An 18,787-nucleotide genomic window follows, 5' to 3' on the forward strand; every position below is an offset into this window, starting at 1 on the left:
CTCTTGACTCTTGTCATGTCCCTCTGAAGGATTACTTTATGTATTCCATTACATTTAACAGTTTGCTCTTCTTTACTAGAAGTTCCTCGTTTGTGGCCTTGTTTGTGAATACTATTTTACCAATCGTTCACTGTGTTTTCTTCTATCAGCCTTGCCTGAAAGCTTCTCTGTCTGTACCCTCTTTAAGATCTCTGTCACTGCAGATCTATCCATAGCTTTCCACTCTTCCTGAATGGCAACGTCTTGTTCCTTAATGCCTACTACCACTTCAGCTCTTTTTCCCCCCTTTTCAGCAGCTGACTAGTACATCTTGTTGCTTCATATGAAGTGGCTGCTTCCATGACAACTTCCTTCACTTTGGACATGGTATTAACTTGGCTCCTTTTTGGCATTTCTGCAAATGTGGCTCCAGTGTGTATACGTTCCAAGGTTGTTCTAGTGTGTATATGTAGAAGAACAACCACACATGATGCACCATGCACGTGTAGTAGCCTTGTTATAACGTACTTCTTTCTTCCTCTTTATTTAGAACACTTTCATTATTTCACCATGTTAACACCGCCCACCTGGCTATCATCACTGACACCGCCCACCTGGCTATCACCACTGACACCGCCCACCTGGCTATCACCACTGACACCGCCCACCTGGCTATCACCACTGACACCGCCCACCTGGCTATCACCAGGTGTCTCACTAAACGTCTCGTAGGTCAGGGACCCCCAACGTCTCGTAGGCCAGGGACCCCAAACGTCTCTACTCAAGTATCCTCAACAACTGTTACTTCGTGAGATCTTTTGGATGGATTCACTCTCTTCCTAATTATCTTCAAACAATACAATTTCAGCTGGATTCCCCCCAAAAGGGAGGGGAATATCCCTCCCCCCCCCTCCCTGTTGGGAATCCCTGATCTAAGGCATCCCTGGATACTAGAGATACTATCTAGATTCTAGAACACCTGCTGGTACTAAGGACATGTTAGAAACAATGGACCAATCTATGCCTCTTCGGTTATGTGACATTCCTCCACTTCCCTACCAATTCCTCCTCACATATGGGACTAATAGAACAAGAACCCGGCAATGTGATGTTATAGTGGGCAGAATACGTCTGCGATATAGACGTATCTGGCAGCTTTCTCAAAACCCAAATGTCGAGTACACAATGTGTCAACTTTGTGAAAGAGAAAACATGCAGTCTCTTGAACATTATATTGTAGAATGTCCCATATTGACAGACTTTCGTCCTCCTGGGCTAAGGTATGCTGACCTCTGTAATAACTATATGAGTACTGGAACACTTGATGATATATTGGAATTGTACCCAAGACTGACCATGTAATGTATCAATTATACAATGTATGTATGTGATGTAACTAACTATATAACCTGAGCTTGTAAAAGCTCCTTAATCACCTTCAGTGATTAATTGCACACTAGTTTCTCTATCAGCTATCTCACCCTGTCAGAGTAAGAGACAAATGTATGTGAATGCATGCGTGTGTATATATGTATATGTTTATGTGTGTGTGTATGTATATGTATGTGCATAAAGTATATATGGAAGCTGATCAGAATTACATTTCACCTTTGTAAATGCACATTAATGCCACTGTAAAAGACACATCGAACACTTTATGTAGGGCATACGTAAATCTGTGTATCTATGTATTTACGTATGTAGGTTAGCCTAGCATTTTAAAAGCACCTAATCACCTTTTGTGGTTGATTGTTCAATCAACCCTTGAACTATATGTTTAACACATCTCTAACCCTGTCCATGGAGGACAGAAGAAAATGTATATATTCTGGTTAGCATTGTAAATATGTGGCCACGTCTGTGGCAGAAAATAATAATAATAATAAAAATCCCTCCCTACCCACTTTCTGCCACCAAGGGTATTAACCCCTGGGAGGGGGTTCAAAGGGAGTTGACCTCCCTCGGAATATATATTAACAAGACAGACCCCCTAGGGAGAGTGCCTTGAATGATGGTCAATTCCTTTGTAAAATGTAAATATATATATATTTAATGAATGTTGGACCTGCACTCAAGGGTGTGATGTAATCGTGGGGCGTCGCTCGGTTATTCTCTCTATGGCTGACCACATGGCTGACAGCATGGCTGACCACATGGTTGACCGCATGTCTGGTATCTTGCCTGATCGCCTGGAAGCCATGTGTTCGTCGCATACATTCCGTCTCCTCAGGTCCCACAAAAACTAGTCAGATTTGTTAATGGACGTCGCTCCAAAAGCACCATTATAGAATCAGAAATACTATTGTTATCTCTGAAACTAATAGAAATATATATATATATATATATATATATATATATATATATATATATATATATATATATATATATATATATATATATATATATATATATATATATATATATATATATATATATATATATATATATATATATATATATATATATATATATATGATTAAAGGATGACAATTAACCTGACATACATCTTCTAAATGTTTACTTTTAATTAAAATCATCATGACGTTTCGAATAATCAACTTATTCATCATCAGATTTAAAACACAGAGAACATCACAAATTATAACTCACAAACAAGAAGTCCAGAGTCAGTAGAGCTTCACTTACTACAAAATAAGAGCTAGTACAATGACATTTAATTATACATCAGTAAAGGACAAAAACACTCTCTACGTACAATGTTAATCAAACAATTTGGAATTTGACGATTATTCAACAGTCAGTCAATTCATTCAAAAATACAGTTATAAACCGAAGTAATTCTAGAAATGCTTGATTGTGCCATAGGCACAATCAATACAATCTACTCTTCCCAGGTTCTTTTCTGCATTTCCTTCGATATCGTTCACTCCAGTGTGTTGTTATTCTACTGTGCAAATTTGGAACCTTGCCCCTGCAGTATTTTCCTCTGTATATATTATTTGATACCTCTCTCGTCTCCTGTGGAGATCATCAGAGACCTGGTGTGTTAGAGAAGACAGCACTAACAACATTTGTTGAACTAAAGTATGTACCAGTTCTCAAAGTAAAATGTGTTAATGTATATGCCATACATATGCCATATATCATATGTGCTCGAAACTCAGATAATTATTTGTTTATTTTTTTTTTTTTTTTACACACACCGAACCGAAATCTAATCCCAAAGAGAGTAGTTCTTTCTCACCGCGAGACTTTGACTTTTAAATTTCTTTGAGAAATTTAGGATCACCTTTATTGATTCCACCGAACTGGATGGGGGGTATAACTTTCATCCTTCTTACGGCTCAGGGACCAGATTCACGAAAGCATTTACGAACCTGTACATCTTTGCTCAATCTTTCGCGGCTTTGTTTCCAATTATTAAACAGTTAATGAGCTCCGAAGCACCAGGAGGCTGTTTATAACAATAACAACAGTTGAATGGGTAGTTTTTATGTTTGTAAACTGTTTAATAAATGAAAACAAAGCCGTCAAAGATTGAGGAAAGATGTACACGTTCGTAAGTGCTTGCGTAAGTGCTTTCGTGAATCTTGTCCCAGGCTCCCATAACCCCGGGTATTCTCAACCTCTTTAATAAACCCTACTCATCACAAGGCCAAGATATTAATAATAACTCACAGATTTTTCTTTTCTTTCAATTAATTAATCAGTGAAACATAATATCCGTCAAGATTCGCCCAAGGATTAACTTCCGGCTGTCTTGTGCAATTCACGCTTTGACTTGGGGCAGGTGCAGGCGATGAGTCACAATAACGTGGCTAAAGTATGTTGACCAGACCACACACTAGAAGGTGAAGGGACGATGACGTTTCGGTCCGTCCTGGACCATTCTCAACGTCGTCGTCCCTTCACCTTCTTGGGGCAGGTGTTGCCCCCCCCTACTGGATCGTCAGGGTCGAATCCGGATGACACGTTGAGACGGCTTTTGATTTTACCGATGAGTGTGTAAAAGTACACCATTGAATACACTTAGCGCTTGACGAGAGGTTGTTGTTGTTGTAACACAACCCCCAGAGTCGGGTTATGGACGCCTTGCCATCTGCAGGTTAATACCAGAGATGCATATTGACCGGCTCTCTTCTGCCCTCCCTCCCTCCCCCTCATTTCCCCCTTCTTCTCTACACTCTTACCTCACTCTCTCCCCTCTCCCACCTGACCATCTCCCCCATTCTTTCTCCCTATTGCCATTCTACTTCCTTAAACTCACCTCTTCCCTTCCCTTCCCTCCCATGTCTCTTCCTTCGCTCTCCCTCCATCTCCACCTCTCACTCCTACACCATCACCAAGCTCAACACTGCACCAACACTTCACACATATTTGCTTCATCAATACGCAATCCACAAAGTCTGAAAAAAATAAGAGGAAAATATCATATCTTCAAAGTTTTAGTGGGCTTAAAGGCTAAATACAATAAATAGATTTTTGTTAAATATTGGTATGATCAGCGAATCGAGTTTCTGATAAGGTTAATAACAATAATAATAATAAAAATAATAATAATAATAATAATAATAATAATAATAATAATAATAGTAATAATAATAATATTTTTTTTTTACTGTCAATACCAACCTGTCCATGTTGGGAACACACCCAACAGCAATTACTGGAAAGAACTGCGTGAAGCTAGCCCCAAATGTAGGGTCTTTATCTCTGGATAGATAGACTGACAGATAAACAACTATTCCCATTCATATTTATCCTAGAAAAATATATGTACTATATAGGCCACCAACTTTGAACAGACAAACAGACAGACAGATAAGAATATATACATTTTTTCTTAAAGTAAAGATACATGCATTATATGTATACACTGAAAACATCGTTTGTAACTATACAAATATGAGCTTGTGATTTCATCATATGAATGTAATAATTGCAGCTTAGATGACCTTTAGAAACATGTAGGCCCCGCCTGGGCGAGGAGTCTGCTCTACATATGTTACTGAAACAAAAAAAAAAACATGACTATCAACATGTATTTATCTCATGTGAACATATGCGGGTTCTGCATATGTTGAAGCAGACGCCTCGTCTTTTATGGCGTGTGTGTGTGTGTGTGTGTACATAACCTTGAGACTTTTACCATTTTGACTGACGAGACGTTTCTGCCTCCTGCTGGAGCCAGAGGACGCGCCAGGCACGCCCTTCAAGACCACGCCAGGGCACTTATGACGGAATTTTTTTTTGCTCCTGCGGCCGCAGGTCGAGTAAGCTAGGTCATTTCCCCCCCTCGTCAGAAGCACAGTCACAGGCGATTATGAACCCAAGATGACATTCACCTCGTCATAACACGGTGCAGTTGCTGGCAATTGCTTTCCAGTTCTTTAAACTTGTATTATGAACTTAAAAAACACCGAGTAAAATGTTTCTTTCTGTTGAGGTGGTGTGCGTGTGTGTGTGTGTGTGTGTGGTTTGCGGACATTGGTGTGTGTGTTGTGATACAAGCATGTTGTGTCGGGAGGGGAGGATTGTCTCTGGCGATTGTGGGGTCCTGGCAGTTGTTGCCCTGGTTCAGGGAGACGGTGTATAAAGCCGGTGACCACCACACGTCTCCATCACACGCTCCTCTACCACCGACCCCCAATCAGCCGTCATGAAGTGTGGTGTGAGTAGTGGCCCTCGTGGTGGGGTGGTGGCCCTCCTGGTGGGGTGGTGGCCCTCCTGGTGGGGTGGTGGCCCTCTTGGTGGGGTGGTGGCCCTCCTGGTGGGGTGGTGGCCCTCCTGGTGGGGTGGTGGCCCTCCTGGTGGGGTGGTGGCCCTCCTGGTGGGGTGGTGGCCCTCCTGGTGGGGTGGTGGCCCTCCTGGTGGGGTGGTGGTCCTCCTGGTGGGGTGGTGGCCCTCCTGGTGAGGTGGTGGCCCTCCTGGTGGGGTGGTGGCCCTCCTGGTGGGGTGGTGGCCCTCCTGGTGTGGTGGTGGCCCTCCTGGTGTGGTGGTGGCCCTCCTGGTGTGGTGGTGGCCCTCCTGGTGTGGTGGTGGCCCTCCTGATGGGGTGGTGGCCCTCCTAGTGTGGTGGTGGCCCTCCTGGTGTGGTGGTGGCCCTCCTGGTGTGGTGGTGGCCCTCCTGGTGGGGTGGTGGCCCTCCTGGTGTGGTGGTGGCCCTCCTGGTGGGGTGGTGGCCCTCCTGGTGGGGTGGTGGCCCTCCTAGAGGGGTGGTGGCCCTCCTGGTGGGGTGGTGGCCCTCCTGGTGTGGTGGTGGCCCTCCTGGTGGGGTGGTGGCCCTCCTGGTGGGGTGGTGGCCCTCCTAGAGGGGTGGTGGCCCTCCTGGTGAGGTGGTGGCCCTCCTGGTGGGGTGGTGGGAGCTGTGGCCCTCCTGGTGAGGTTGTGGCCCTCCTGGTGGGGTGGTGGGGGTTGTGACCCTAATGCAGGGAGGTGAAGTAGTGGCCCTCCTGGTGGGAGCGGTAGTAGTGACCCTCTGTAGAAACCTGACACGGAAAATCCTTGATAGATCATTATAGCCAAAATCAATTCTTCTGACATTCTGTGCACTTTACATCAACTTTTGAGTCTCGCTAAAAGAGTTAACTTGTTATAAATACTTTATTAATTTTCTTTATGAGTTCTAGGCTGTAATATATTGTTTACATTATGGATTACAAGAATGTACAGAAACTTCTGATATATTTCCGTGAGTTGAGCTTGAATCCTGTTATCTTTAAAGTAAGTTATCTTATATTTCATTGTTCTTCTGTTTCTTGGCTGATTGCTGTGATCTTCGCCTCCGTCAGGTATTGGTGCTCCTGGGCGTGGTGGCTCTGGTCGCCGCCCGACCCGACACTCTCCTCGACCTGGACGACATCCGCCACGACCTCGACATCGCCGACGACACCTCCGTCACCGGCTCCTACAGGTGGGACTCACACCGACATCCCTGAAGACACCTGGACCTAAAGAATGAAATTTTAAAGTAATGTTCTTGTCTATATATGTATGTTTGTATCTCGCTCTGTCTCTCTCTGTCTCTCTCTCTCTCTCTCTCTGTCTCTCTCTCTCTCTCTGTCTCTCTCTCTCTCTCTGTCTCTGTCTCTCTCTCTGTCTCTGTCTCTCTCTCTCTCTCTCTCTCTCTCTCTCTCTCTCTCTCTCTCTCTCTCTCTCTCTCTCTCTCTCTCTGTCTCTCTCTCTCTCTCTCTCTCTCTCTCTCTCTCTCTCTCTCTCTCTCTCTCTCTCTCTCTCTCTCTCTCTCTCTCTCTCTCTCTCTCTCTCTCTCTCTCTCTCTCTCTCTCTCCAGCTCTGATTTTTAATAGTTGCAACCAGCATTTAACTGAATATTCCTTTCCAGCTGGAAGTCTCCTGAAGGCGTGGAATACTTCGTCAAGTACATCGCTGACGAAGACGGTTACCGCGTCGTGGAGTCCAACGCCGTCCCCGTCACCGCTGACGGCGTCAAGGCTGATGGCGCTCAGGGATCCTTCGTGTCCTCCGAGGAGTTCGACAGGAACTAATAAGCTACTGACATTCGCCTGTCTCTCAACATTACTCAGTGACACAGACAGCTTCACTTATCCAGGAAACTGAACGCTAAGTAACAGCTTCGCTTAACTAGAGAAGCTGAACGCTGCCTGCTGGCATCAACTGTGATGAGTTAACCTGGTCACTTCTAAGAGAGGCTGCGACTACTGTCTTAGTTCCCGCCTTTCAATCTTTCTCCAAAGACTTTCTGTTCTCTCTCTCTCTCTCTCTCTCTCTCTCTCTCTCTCTCTCTCTCTCTCTCTCTCTCTCTCTCTCTCTCTCTCTCTCTCTCTCTCTCTCTCTCTCTGAATTTAATTCTATTTATTGTAATTTATGGATTATTCTGAAAATTAAAATCAAAACATTAAAATTGATAGTGTTTGCTATTTCCTGCTAGTGGTGGCAGAGGCTGCAAGGTTGGCAGTGGAGGTTCTTTGCTGCTGGGACACCGTTGGCAGCTGGTACTGTCATCAGCGTTGTTAGATTACACCTAGGGATTACATTTCTTAACCCTCAGGTAATTTCTTCTGATGCTGGAGACTAAGGAATAAAGTGTCTTGGTAGCATTGGCCTTTCTCGAAGGCTAGGCAGTATTTGGGTTCATAGCTCTCTGTCATCTCTGAAGTGAAGAAAGATACTTTCAAAATGCAAGAATCATCAAAAAACAATCAGTATGAAATGAAAATTACAGTTCTGGAAAACCCAATCCCAGTCCTTCTAACACTGAAATACCAAGCTTTGTAAAATCCAAAATCCAATCCATTTGAATCCTTGTGAAGTTCAAATGACAATTCTTCCAAAATGCAATCCCGTTCCATCTAGTATTGAAACATAAATCCTTGCAAAGTGCCTAGTGCAAGCACCGTTTAGGATGTGACCTGCACTTCGACAAAGCGAACTTGTATCCAGTCGAGTCTTTCTTTCAGAATAATAACAACAGCCTGTGGACGGGTTGGGGTCGGCCACTGCTTAGACGAGCACAGCAGGAGGACTTGTTAAGCAAGGAATACAAGGAAAATTACTGAAATGGATAAAGGGCTATTTGTCTAATCGAACAGCATATGTTTTGTTTAATGGTGTTAAAAGCACAGAGAGTAAACACTTTGAACTGGGAACTCCACAAGGAGGGGTCCTCAGCTCCTTGTTATTCAACTTTCTAATGCATGAACTTATTAAAGATCTTCCAACTAATAATGAAGACACGCTCATTTGTTATGCTGATGATATATGTTTACAGGCTGCCTCTGAGCCTAGAGTGTCAGTTCTGCTCGATGCTTTTGCTACTAGAGCTGAGGAATGTGGCCTCCTTATCTCTGTACAGAAAACTTGTACTCTCATTCTATGTGGTATTCCACCACCCAATTATCATATAGATGGGCGAGCACTTGAGAACTGCGAGACTTACTGATACCTTGATGATACACAAAACACATATGCACGCACACATATATAGGGGGCCTCGCTGCTGAGTGGACAGCGCTCGGGGGTCGTAGTCCTAAGGACCCATGTTCGATTCTTGGCCGAGGCAGAAACAAATGGACCGAGTTTCTTTCATCTGATGAACCTGTTCACCTAGCAGTATATAGGTACCTGGGAGTTAGACAGCGGCTTCGGGGTGCTTCTTGGGAATATGCATGTTTGTATGTGTGTGTGTGCATTCCTATATGTACTCTCCTATTTGTGCCTGCAAGATCGAACATTGACTCTTGGATCCCGCCTTTCTAGCCGTCGGTTGATTAAAGCAATGACTCCTTTTCTAATTCTTTGTCATATCTACTTTTAGAACGATGAATAAAGTTTGATCCACGATGTGCTCCTTTATTTCAATCCATTTTTCTAACTTTCTAACGTCTCTATGACTCATCTGTTTCCATCTCAAATGAGTCGACACATGTCCCCCATTGTTCTGCTGGCATTCAGTGTCGAACATTTCGTCTATTTCCATTCTGTCAATCCCCATAAGTAGTTTATATGTTCCTATCATATCTCCCCGCTCCCGCCTTTTGTCTAGTGTCGTCAGGTTCAGTTCCATTAGTTGCTCTTCACCCTCCCATCCCTCGTAACTCTGGGATGATCCTCCTCGCAAACTTCTGAACCCTTTCCAGTTTCCTTATGTGTTTTTTCCGGTGGGGGCTCCATGATAGCGCGGCATATTCTAAGACTAGTCTCCCGTAGGCAATGAAAAGTTACTTAGGTTTCTGAATAATGCTATACCTTTTGCCAGTGTAGAGTACGCTGCTGTCGTTATCCTATTTATATGTGCCTCAGGAGTTAGATTAGGTGTTACGTCCACTGCCAGGTCTCTTTCTCGAGTCGCCACAGGTAGGTAGTTCCCCTTCATTGTGTACTATTCCTTTGGTCTCCTATCACCTAATCCCATTTCCATAACTTTACATTTGCTCGTGTTGAACTCCACTAATCATTTTTTCTGATCATCTCTGCAACTTGTTCAAGTCCTCTTGGAGGATCCTACAATCCTCATCTGTCACATGAGGATTTCCTACATAATATCTATTCTCTCCGTTCGCGTCATCCGCAAATATCGACATATAGGACTCGACTCCTGTAGACATGTCGGTTACGTATATTAAAAATAGAACTGGGCCCAGCACTGATCCCTAAGGTACTCCACTCGTTACTGTTCGCCAGTGCGACATGTTACCCCTTACCGTTACTCTCTGGCTCCTTCCTGTTAGGTAGTTCCTTACTCAAGATAGGGCTTTTCTGCTTACTCCCGTCTGCCTCTGAAGTTAGACTACCAGTCTACTGTGCAGTACTATATCAAAGGGTTTTTGATAGAACAGAAAATTTTGGAGTCAGTTGCGTTTTCAGCTGGATAAGCTGATGTAGAAGCGGCGGGTACAGCAGCGAGAGCAGTTGCAGGAGAGGTAATTGTGGAATTAATCGCTGTTGTTACAGTCGAAGTGGCAGCTGTAGAAGTAATATTAGAAGTCAGTGTGTCCCTGAATTATGCCTGTAACAGGGGCGGGTGATGGCTGCGCAGGGTGCCTGTAACAGGGGCGGGTGGTGGTTGTGTGGGGCGCTTGTAACAGGGGCGGATGGTGGTTGTGTGGGGCGCTTGTAACAGGGGCGGGTGGTGGTTGTGTGGGTGCCTGTAACAGGGGCGGGTGGTGGTTGTGTGGGGCGCTTGTAACAGGGGCGGGTGGTGGTTGTGTGGGTGCCTGTAACAGGGGCGGGTGGTGGTTGTGTGGGTGCCTATAACAGGGGCGGGTGGTGGTTGTGTGGGGCGCTTGTAACAGGGGCGGGTGGTGGTTGTGTGGGTGCCTGTAACAGGGGCGGGTGCTGGTTTCAACACGATATTTAAGACGATTGGAGAAAAAGCCGCAGTGTTACATTACCTGGGAGGTGATAACCTCGACCCGCTGCTCAAGCTCAGCTGCGCTGGCTACCTCTTGTGCATTACACAAACCTCTTTCATTAATTTACAAATTTGATTATTCTAAATGATTTTTAATATTGTGTTTGTTTTTGCAGTTTTTGTTATATTGTATTTTCCTTCCTCTTCCAACGTGATCACTAACACCAATCAGATATATATATTATACATATATGATACATATCTGGAGCACGAAGTGTTTCGCCAATAAGGCAGACTTTAAAAAGGTCATCATAGTATTGACGACACCATCTCCGGTAGCCGTGAGAACATTGATGACCCGCGGGAGGGCGTGGCTTGGCCAGCTGGTATATAGCCTGAGAGGCCCCCACGTCCACCATCACTCCCTCCACCATCACCATGAACGCCATAGTAAGTCTCTCTCTCTCTCTCTCTACCATGGGGGCTGGCTAGGGGAAACATGTATGGGGTCTGTCCTAACAAATATAGGGGCGTTGAGCGCCCTTCACGCTCTCCGTAATATAGATGTTGGTGTCGGTCTTATATTGACGTAATTCCTCCGCTCTAAATAATGGTATAATTGGGCATAGTTCATCCGGTTTATTGTAATATAACAATTACATTGTTGTACAATAATTTTAGGTGGCTTAAGGCAATATATCCCCTTGACATTCTCATCACTCTCAAGTACAGTACTTCTCACCTGTTATCATAATCTCTCTCACTCGTTATCGTTCTCCTGAGTATTACCTCGATCTCTCCCTCCGTCAGGTGCTCGTCCTCCTGGGTCTGGCCGCCCTGGTCGCCGCCCGCCCAGATACCGTCCTTGACCTCGACCTCGACGACATCCACCACGACCAGGACCTCGACGACGACACCACCTTCACCGGCACCTACAGGTACGTCCAACTGTCGAGTCTTAAACAAATATTGTATTTGTCAAATATGGTAAAATTGCAATTCAACAAAGATAACGATGGCAGAGATTTAAGAACAAAAATAATCTATCTGTTTATTGGTGGTTTGTTCCAGGTGGACGTCCCCTGAAGGCGTGGAACACTTCGTCAAGTACATCGCTGACGAAGACGGGTACCGCGTCCTGGAGTCCAACGCCGTTCCCGCCACTGCTGACGGCGTCGCTGCCAACGGCGCTCAGGGATCCTTCAGCTCCTCCGAGGAGTTCGATGACAGGAAATAAATGATAGTGACCATAGTGTGGAGTAGACGAGCAGTAGCCCGCTCTCGCAAGGTTCAAGAACCATCTCGATTGTCTGACGCTGACGATACCTGGGTTAGGACTGATGGGCGCTCTTCATGGAACCCCTCAGCAGGTGCCCTCAACCCCTCACCCCAACTCCTCACCCCCAACACCATCCCATTGCAGCCTGCTAAGTCAATACGACCACAAGCAGGGCTTTTCCCCTTCCCCATATTTTCTCAATCCTTTCCAACTGTTTAAAGAATTCTTTAAATGATTTATTTTAAACTTAAGACGAATAAACTATTCAAATAGAATACATCTCTATAGCCTTCTTACCTAATAAAGTACATCTAGAATTGGATAGAGAAATAGATAAATTGTTAATAAATTAAATGTAGAATAGTGAAATAGAGCAATAAGATATCTCATGGCTGGATTTCACCGGCAATAAAGAGGACACAACCAAGACCTTAACACAATTATCCAATAAAGATAGCACACGAGCGGTTACATCAAATAAAACACACACACACACACACACACACACACACACACACACACACACACACACACACACACACACACACACACACACACACACACACACATGGCTTTACCAAACCTGGGCTCAGATCACCATGGGAGACAATTATAGTTTACACAAAATGTTACTTTCAATTTTCCAATGCATGCAAACACATGGATTGGAGGAGGTTAGAACGTAACCCAGGCTTCTCGTTGGGTTGGCGTTCGATGCCCCCCGTTAGTACAAGTTTCTGTTATCCTTATTATTGTACAAAGATATGTACAAATACAAAAAAATATATGCAATCAAATGCCTTCAAGTACGAAGAACGTTTTCAGACAATTTTGAACTACCGATATACAAATTATATAACAAACCTCACAGCTCCCAGGAATGTTTAGGGATTATAACAAAACCATAGAACTAAAGGTGCCATGGGGTTTCTATGCAAAAGAACTTATACACAACATTAAACCAGGACACGTCACATTCTGCCCAAATAGCTCAGCCACATACTGGATACAATACCAGCAAGCCTGTTGGTATTGACAACATGCGCCTGACTGCTGAGTGGACAGCGCTTCGGATTCGTAGTCCTGAGGTTCCGGGTTCCGGATCCCCGGTGGAGGCGGAGACAAATGGGCAAAATGTTTCTTTCACCCTGATGCCCCTGTTACCTAGCAGTAAAGAGGTACCTGGGAGTTAGACAGCTGCTACGGGCTGCTGCCTGAGGGGGGGGGGGATGTAACAAAAAGGAGGCCTGGCCGAGGACCGGGCCGCGGGGACGCCAAACCTGGAAATCAACACAAGATAACCTATGTTAATCCAGATGACACCACCAGTGTCATCTCAACTTCAATATTACATGGAAATTATATGCAAATTAAATTTAAACAAGTGAAACATACAAACGGAACACATACAAAATGAAACATGAAAAATGAAACATAAAAAATGAAACATATACACAATGAAACGTATAAAAATGAAACATAATCAAAGGAAAGCTATACAGCCAACACCTGTAATTATAAAGTAAAGAAGGAAGAAGATGAACACAAACACAGGGGCACCACCGCCGCCCCCCATACACCGCCTCTGGTGAAGGGATCACAGCTCTACCAAATAACAATATCACTCAACACGAAAGAAATACACCAGTAAAAGCATCAAAATATATATCACAAGAAAGACCAGAGCAAGATCTCTCGGTCCTGAAGATGGAAGAACTTGACGGAGTGTCACAGCTGGTTATTGACAGTTGACAGAGGTGGTTTGACGTACAGTCATTCCTCGGTGTCAATAATCTTCCATTGTCGGTGTATCTGTCAATGATTTCAGTGTTGTGTGTACGGATGTTTCTGGTGATGATCTGGATGAGCGTAGAGACTCATCTAAGTGCTCCTCGATGTGTTGGATTCTTGCTCTTTTGTGCATTGTCAGGCGCCTTGAAAGGGATGCTGTTGTCTTGCCTATATATTGAGATCTTTGGGGCTGACAGTCCCCCCCAAGTGGGCATGTGAAGCCATAGACGACATTCATCTCTTTCAAGGCGTTTCCCTTGATGTTGGGAGAGTGTTTCTTGAACGAGTTAATTGTCGATCATCTTGCTCTTGTAGCGTATTGCTTACTCTGTCTTTTGGACGGTATCGGTAGTGGTCACGTGTCAATCATAATGTCTTTCAGAACTCTTCCGTTCTGTGAGACGTGGAAAGGAAGTTCCCAGAATGTTTTAATATGAGGGTCAGATGCCTTATTTTTGGCCTTTTCATCTATGACGGCTTACTTTCCATTTCATGCTCTCTCCGACATATTAGTTAGAGTATCCATTATTAATCAGGACCTGCCTTATTCTACCGAGGTTATGGGTATAACAATGGGTATTAATTGAATAAGTTTAGATTTAGGAAAGACCTGGGAAAATACTGGTTTGGTGACAAAGTTGTTGACTTGTGGAACCAATTACTGCGTAACAGAAGTAGGATCCCTTGATTGTTTCAAGCGTAGGTTAGGCATATATTCTTATATGAACGAGATTGGGTGGATATAAATAGGAGCTGCCTCGTATGGGCCAATAGGCCTTCTTCAGTTACCTTGATATTCTTATGTTCCACGTCAGCCTGCTTCCAACAGAAGCTGTATGTGAGGGAGCAGTTGGCTTAAGCATTGACAACACTCCGCTTGCATCTTCCATGGTAATACTACCGGGCATTAAGGCATATTCATGATGGTTTCTTTAGTATAGACTTCAGCATGAAACCCACCATTCCTTTCTAACACTGTGATATCCAGGAAAGGCAACTTACTCCATCTCGTAAGTGAGACTTCACACACGCAACGTCTATCGCAAGCATCCTTAAGCTATAGCAAGTGCTCAGGATCAAGCACCTGCAAGAATATGTCGTCAAGATACCTAAAGCAGGCGTCAGGTTTTTAGGACCATGTCAACAGGGACTTTGTTCAGCAGTAGCCATGTAAAAATGACCAGATAAGGTACCAGGGGTCGGAACCCGCAGCGATTCCATCTATTTGATTGTACACGCAACCGTTAAAGCTTAAACTTTTTAGTCCATGATTCGAGTAACTTGCTAAGTATGCGTACTAGAAATGTAGTAGTAGTAGTAGTAGTAGTAGTAGTAGTAGTAGTAGTAGTAGTAGTAGTAGTAGTAGTAGTAGTAGTAGTAGTAGTAGTAGTAGTAGTAGTTGTAGTAATAATAGTAGTAGTAGTAGCATCAGCAACAGTAGCAGTAGCAGTGGCAGTAGTAGTAGTAGCAGCAATACTAGAAGCACTAATATCAGCAGTAACACAATAGTAGCAGCAGCAGTAGCAGGTGCTGGAGAAGAAGGAGGTAGCGTGTACTGTTGGGACACCTGTGGCACAAATGGACTGTGAGTGTGCCAAGAGTTTTAGCAACATTGCAGTAAAAAAAAGGGTTTTCTTGCTTAGTTGGTAACCCTTGACCTCTTGCCTAACTTCTGCTGGTCTAACTTACTGATGGTGCAATTTGGACCTTTATAACATGAATTACCAAGAGAGTTCACATGAATGATATCTCACACTGAATTAAATGTTTTTAACACCTTTCTCATTCAGTTATATTCAAATGATTTGGGAAAAAAACTTAAAGCAAATCCGTAAAAAAAATCGCCTTTCATAGTTTCTTTTTAGACAGACTTTACAAAGGTCATCATAGTATTGACGACACCATCTCCGGTAACTGTGAGAACATTGATGACCCGCGGGAGGGCGTGGCTTGACCAGCTGGTATATAGCCTGAGAGGCCCCCACGTCCACCATCACTCCCTCCACCATCACCATGAACGCCATAGTAAGTCTCTCTCTCTCTCTCTCTCTACCATGGGGGCCGGGTGGGGAGGCCTGGCTGGCTAGGGGACACATGTATGGGGTCTGTCCTAACAAATATAGGGGCGTTGAGCGCCCTTCACGCTCTCCGTAATATAGATGTTGGTTTAGGTCTTATATTGACGTAATTCCTCCGCTCTAAATAATGGTATAATTGGGCATAGTTCATCCGGTTTATTGTAATATAACAATTACATTGTTGTACAATAATTTTAGGTGGCTTAAGGCAATATATCCCCTTGACATTCTCATCACTCTCAAGTACAGTACTTCTCACCTGTTATCATAATCTCTCTCACTCGTTATCGTTCTCCTGAGTATCACCTCGATCTCTCCCTCCGTCAGGTGCTCGTCCTCCTGGGTCTGGCCGCCCTGGTCGCCGCCCGCCCAGATACCGTCCTTGACCTCGACCTCGACGACATCCACCACGACCAGGACCTCGACGACGACACCACCTTCACCGGCACCTACAGGTACGTCCACTTAAGAATGTTTCCTGTAAGACAAAATTGATCTAAATAAACATCGTATATCAATTTGGGAAGTTTAAGACTTATTAGGAGGAATAAACCTAAATAGTTACCACACTAATAATTTGAAATGTTTCAGCTGGACGTCTCCTGAAGGCGTGGAATACTTCGTCAAGTACATCGCTGACGAAGACGGTTACCGCGTCCTGGAATCCAACGCCGTTCCCGCTACTGCTGACGGCGTCGCTGCCAACGGCGCTCAGGGATCCTTCAGGTCCTCCGAGGAGTTCGATGACAGGAAATAACTTCCTGACCTTACTGACCCCAGCAAGGTCCTCATGACACAGAATCTTCTTGCTATATAATATTCTCTAAATCTTTGTCATCCTTCAATAATGTTAAAATATTGTTTATTTATTATTAACTTATATTAAATAAATATTTTGTAATCAAAGCAAACCATCGTCTTTTTGGCAACCCAATAATATAATGAGGCTGAGAAGGAACTTCAGTCTCCGGAACAATTACTAACGTACACCAATATACAATTATTCTGACTAAACAACTTTTTATGCACGACCTATTAGAATGAACGACCAATCTAATGAACGGTCATCTAAGTTGTCAATAATTGCAAATGATGCAAAAGTTGATGGGATAGCTCGGGATTGAAGAGAATATCTTTGCTGCTGCTGCTTGAGTCTACTGAGTCCTTCGTCACGCTGCTTGCGAGTGGCGCTGTGTGAAGAGGTCATGTTGGTGCTGCTTTTAATTGTCATGTCACCCGCTACTGGAATTATTGAAGAGGCATTGTTTAGTATCCTTAGTGCTGGCTTAAGTGCGGAACACCATGTTACTTAGGGGGAGCAGGAGACCAGATACAAGGTATCATTTGGGAGATGAAATACTTCAAGAGTCTAAGAGAGAGAAAGACCTGGAGGTTGATATCACGCCAGATTTGTCCCCTGAAGTTCATCTCAAGAGGATAACATCAGCAACACATGCCAGGTTGGCTAACATAAGAACGGCCTTTAGAAACTTGTGTAAGGAATCTTTCAGAGTTTTGTATACCACATATGTCAGACCAATCCTGGAGTATGCGGCTCCAGCATGGAGTCCATATCTAGTCAAGCATAAGACTAAACTGGAAAAGGTTCAAAGGTTTGCCACCAGACTAGTGCCCGAACTGAGCGGTATGAGCTACGAGGAGAGACTACGGGAATTAAACCTCACGTCACTGGGAGACAAAAAGAGTTAGAGGGGATATGATCACCACATACAAGATTCTCAGAGGAATTGATAGGGTAGATAAAGACAGGCTATTTACCACAAGGGGCACACACACTAGGGGGCACAGGTGGAAATTGAGTACCCAAATGAGCCATAGAGACGTTAGAAAGAATTTTTTCAGTGTCAGATTAGTAGACAAATGGAATGCATTAGGCAGTGATGTGGTGGAGGCTGACTCCATACACAGCTTCAAGTGTAGATATGATAGAGCCCAGTAGGCTCAGGAACCTGTACATTAGTTGATTCACCGTTGAGAGGCGGGACCAAAGAGCCAGAGCTCAACCCCCGCAAGCACAATTATGTAAATACAATTAGGTAAGTACACATGTGCATGTATAACAATAACACAATTTATGAGAAAGATGACTTGCGTGTCGAAGGCAAGTGTGGTCTGGCCGGGGTTGAAAGTTCCCCTAGTGGGAAAAAAATCAGATACTTTGCCATGACGTGTAAAACAGGTAAACTCTAGCAGCAGCAGCAGTGTCAAGTGAGGAAACTCACCTGGCTTAACCTGATTGCACCTCGCTCGATCTGATAGGACCAGGCTGAACGTGGCTGCACCTGAGTAACCTTCAACTCCTCTAACGTGACTTAATTTAGTCAATTATGGCGCGATTTCTCCTGACGTGAATTAATTCCAAGTAGCTGTAAATTTTAATATAATTTCACCTTTTCTGGCGAAACTTTAACTCAACTCGACATGAAATGGGAGGAGATGTGAAGATGAGAGATAGGAGGGAGAGAGGAGGGGAGAAGGGAGGGAGAGGGAAGGGAGAGGGGAGGGAAGAGGGAACTGTATGTGCTGCTCATGACAGAATAAACAATAATTCTAGTAATAATAACCTTTAAACCCAGCAAAACATTAGTGATCTGAGCTTTCCCACTTACATTATGGAATATGTGTTGATATGTGTGAAGTGTTCTCCTATTGTTACTAGCAAGGAAACCCGGCTGTGTCCGGGTCTCTCCCCCCCCCCCCAATCCCACACCTTTCCCAACCCCCGCCTCATTACCACTCCCCCCTTCTGTCTCATCTCTCTCTCTCTGACCCTACCCCCCTTCTCTCCTTCTCTCCTGTCTCCAACTGTCATCACCTTTCTCCTCCAATAAGTTGTGTGAGACTAGC

General features: G+C 44.2%; 3 protein-coding genes across 3 annotated transcripts; all 3 read left to right on the forward strand.

Annotated features, from left to right (window-relative positions):
- The first annotated feature begins 5,538 nt into the window (after nt 1-5,538).
- Nucleotides 5,539-7,817, forward strand: LOC123757721 (uncharacterized). Its single transcript, XM_045741567.2, has 3 exons — nt 5,539-5,611; nt 6,732-6,853; nt 7,283-7,817. The coding sequence occupies exons 1-3, from the start codon at nt 5,600-5,602 to the stop codon at nt 7,443-7,445; spliced, it is 297 nt and encodes a 98-aa protein (XP_045597523.1). The 5' UTR covers nt 5,539-5,599; the 3' UTR covers nt 7,446-7,817.
- A 3,270-nt stretch (nt 7,818-11,087) lies between these two features.
- Nucleotides 11,088-12,325, forward strand: LOC123757722 (cuticle protein 16.8). The gene is made up of 3 exons (XM_045741568.2): nt 11,088-11,221; nt 11,582-11,709; nt 11,843-12,325. Exons 1-3 carry the CDS (start codon nt 11,210-11,212, stop codon nt 12,006-12,008), a joined length of 306 nt encoding a protein of 101 aa, XP_045597524.1. The 5' UTR covers nt 11,088-11,209; the 3' UTR covers nt 12,009-12,325.
- Nucleotides 12,326-15,760: 3,435 nt separating this feature from the next.
- On the forward strand, nt 15,761-16,824 carry LOC138349854 (cuticle protein 16.8-like). The gene is made up of 3 exons (XM_069327552.1): nt 15,761-15,866; nt 16,247-16,374; nt 16,511-16,824. Exons 1-3 carry the CDS (start codon nt 15,855-15,857, stop codon nt 16,674-16,676), a joined length of 306 nt encoding a protein of 101 aa, XP_069183653.1. The 5' UTR covers nt 15,761-15,854; the 3' UTR covers nt 16,677-16,824.
- Nucleotides 16,825-18,787: the final 1,963 nt, after the last annotated feature.

Source organism: Procambarus clarkii, chromosome 19 (genome assembly GCF_040958095.1).
Source record: "Procambarus clarkii isolate CNS0578487 chromosome 19, FALCON_Pclarkii_2.0, whole genome shotgun sequence".
Taxonomy (NCBI): Eukaryota; Metazoa; Arthropoda; class Malacostraca; order Decapoda; family Cambaridae; genus Procambarus; species Procambarus clarkii.

Bases quoted from the DNA above. Each gene is read 5' to 3' on its own strand.
- LOC123757721 (XM_045741567.2), top strand. The intron at 6,854-7,282 runs GTGGGACTCACA...ATTCCTTTCCAG, and splicing joins TCCGTCACCGGCTCCTACAG to CTGGAAGTCTCCTGAAGGCG.
- LOC123757722 (XM_045741568.2), top strand. The intron at 11,710-11,842 runs GTACGTCCAACT...GGTTTGTTCCAG, and splicing joins ACCTTCACCGGCACCTACAG to GTGGACGTCCCCTGAAGGCG.
- LOC138349854 (XM_069327552.1), top strand. The intron at 16,375-16,510 runs GTACGTCCACTT...GAAATGTTTCAG, and splicing joins ACCTTCACCGGCACCTACAG to CTGGACGTCTCCTGAAGGCG.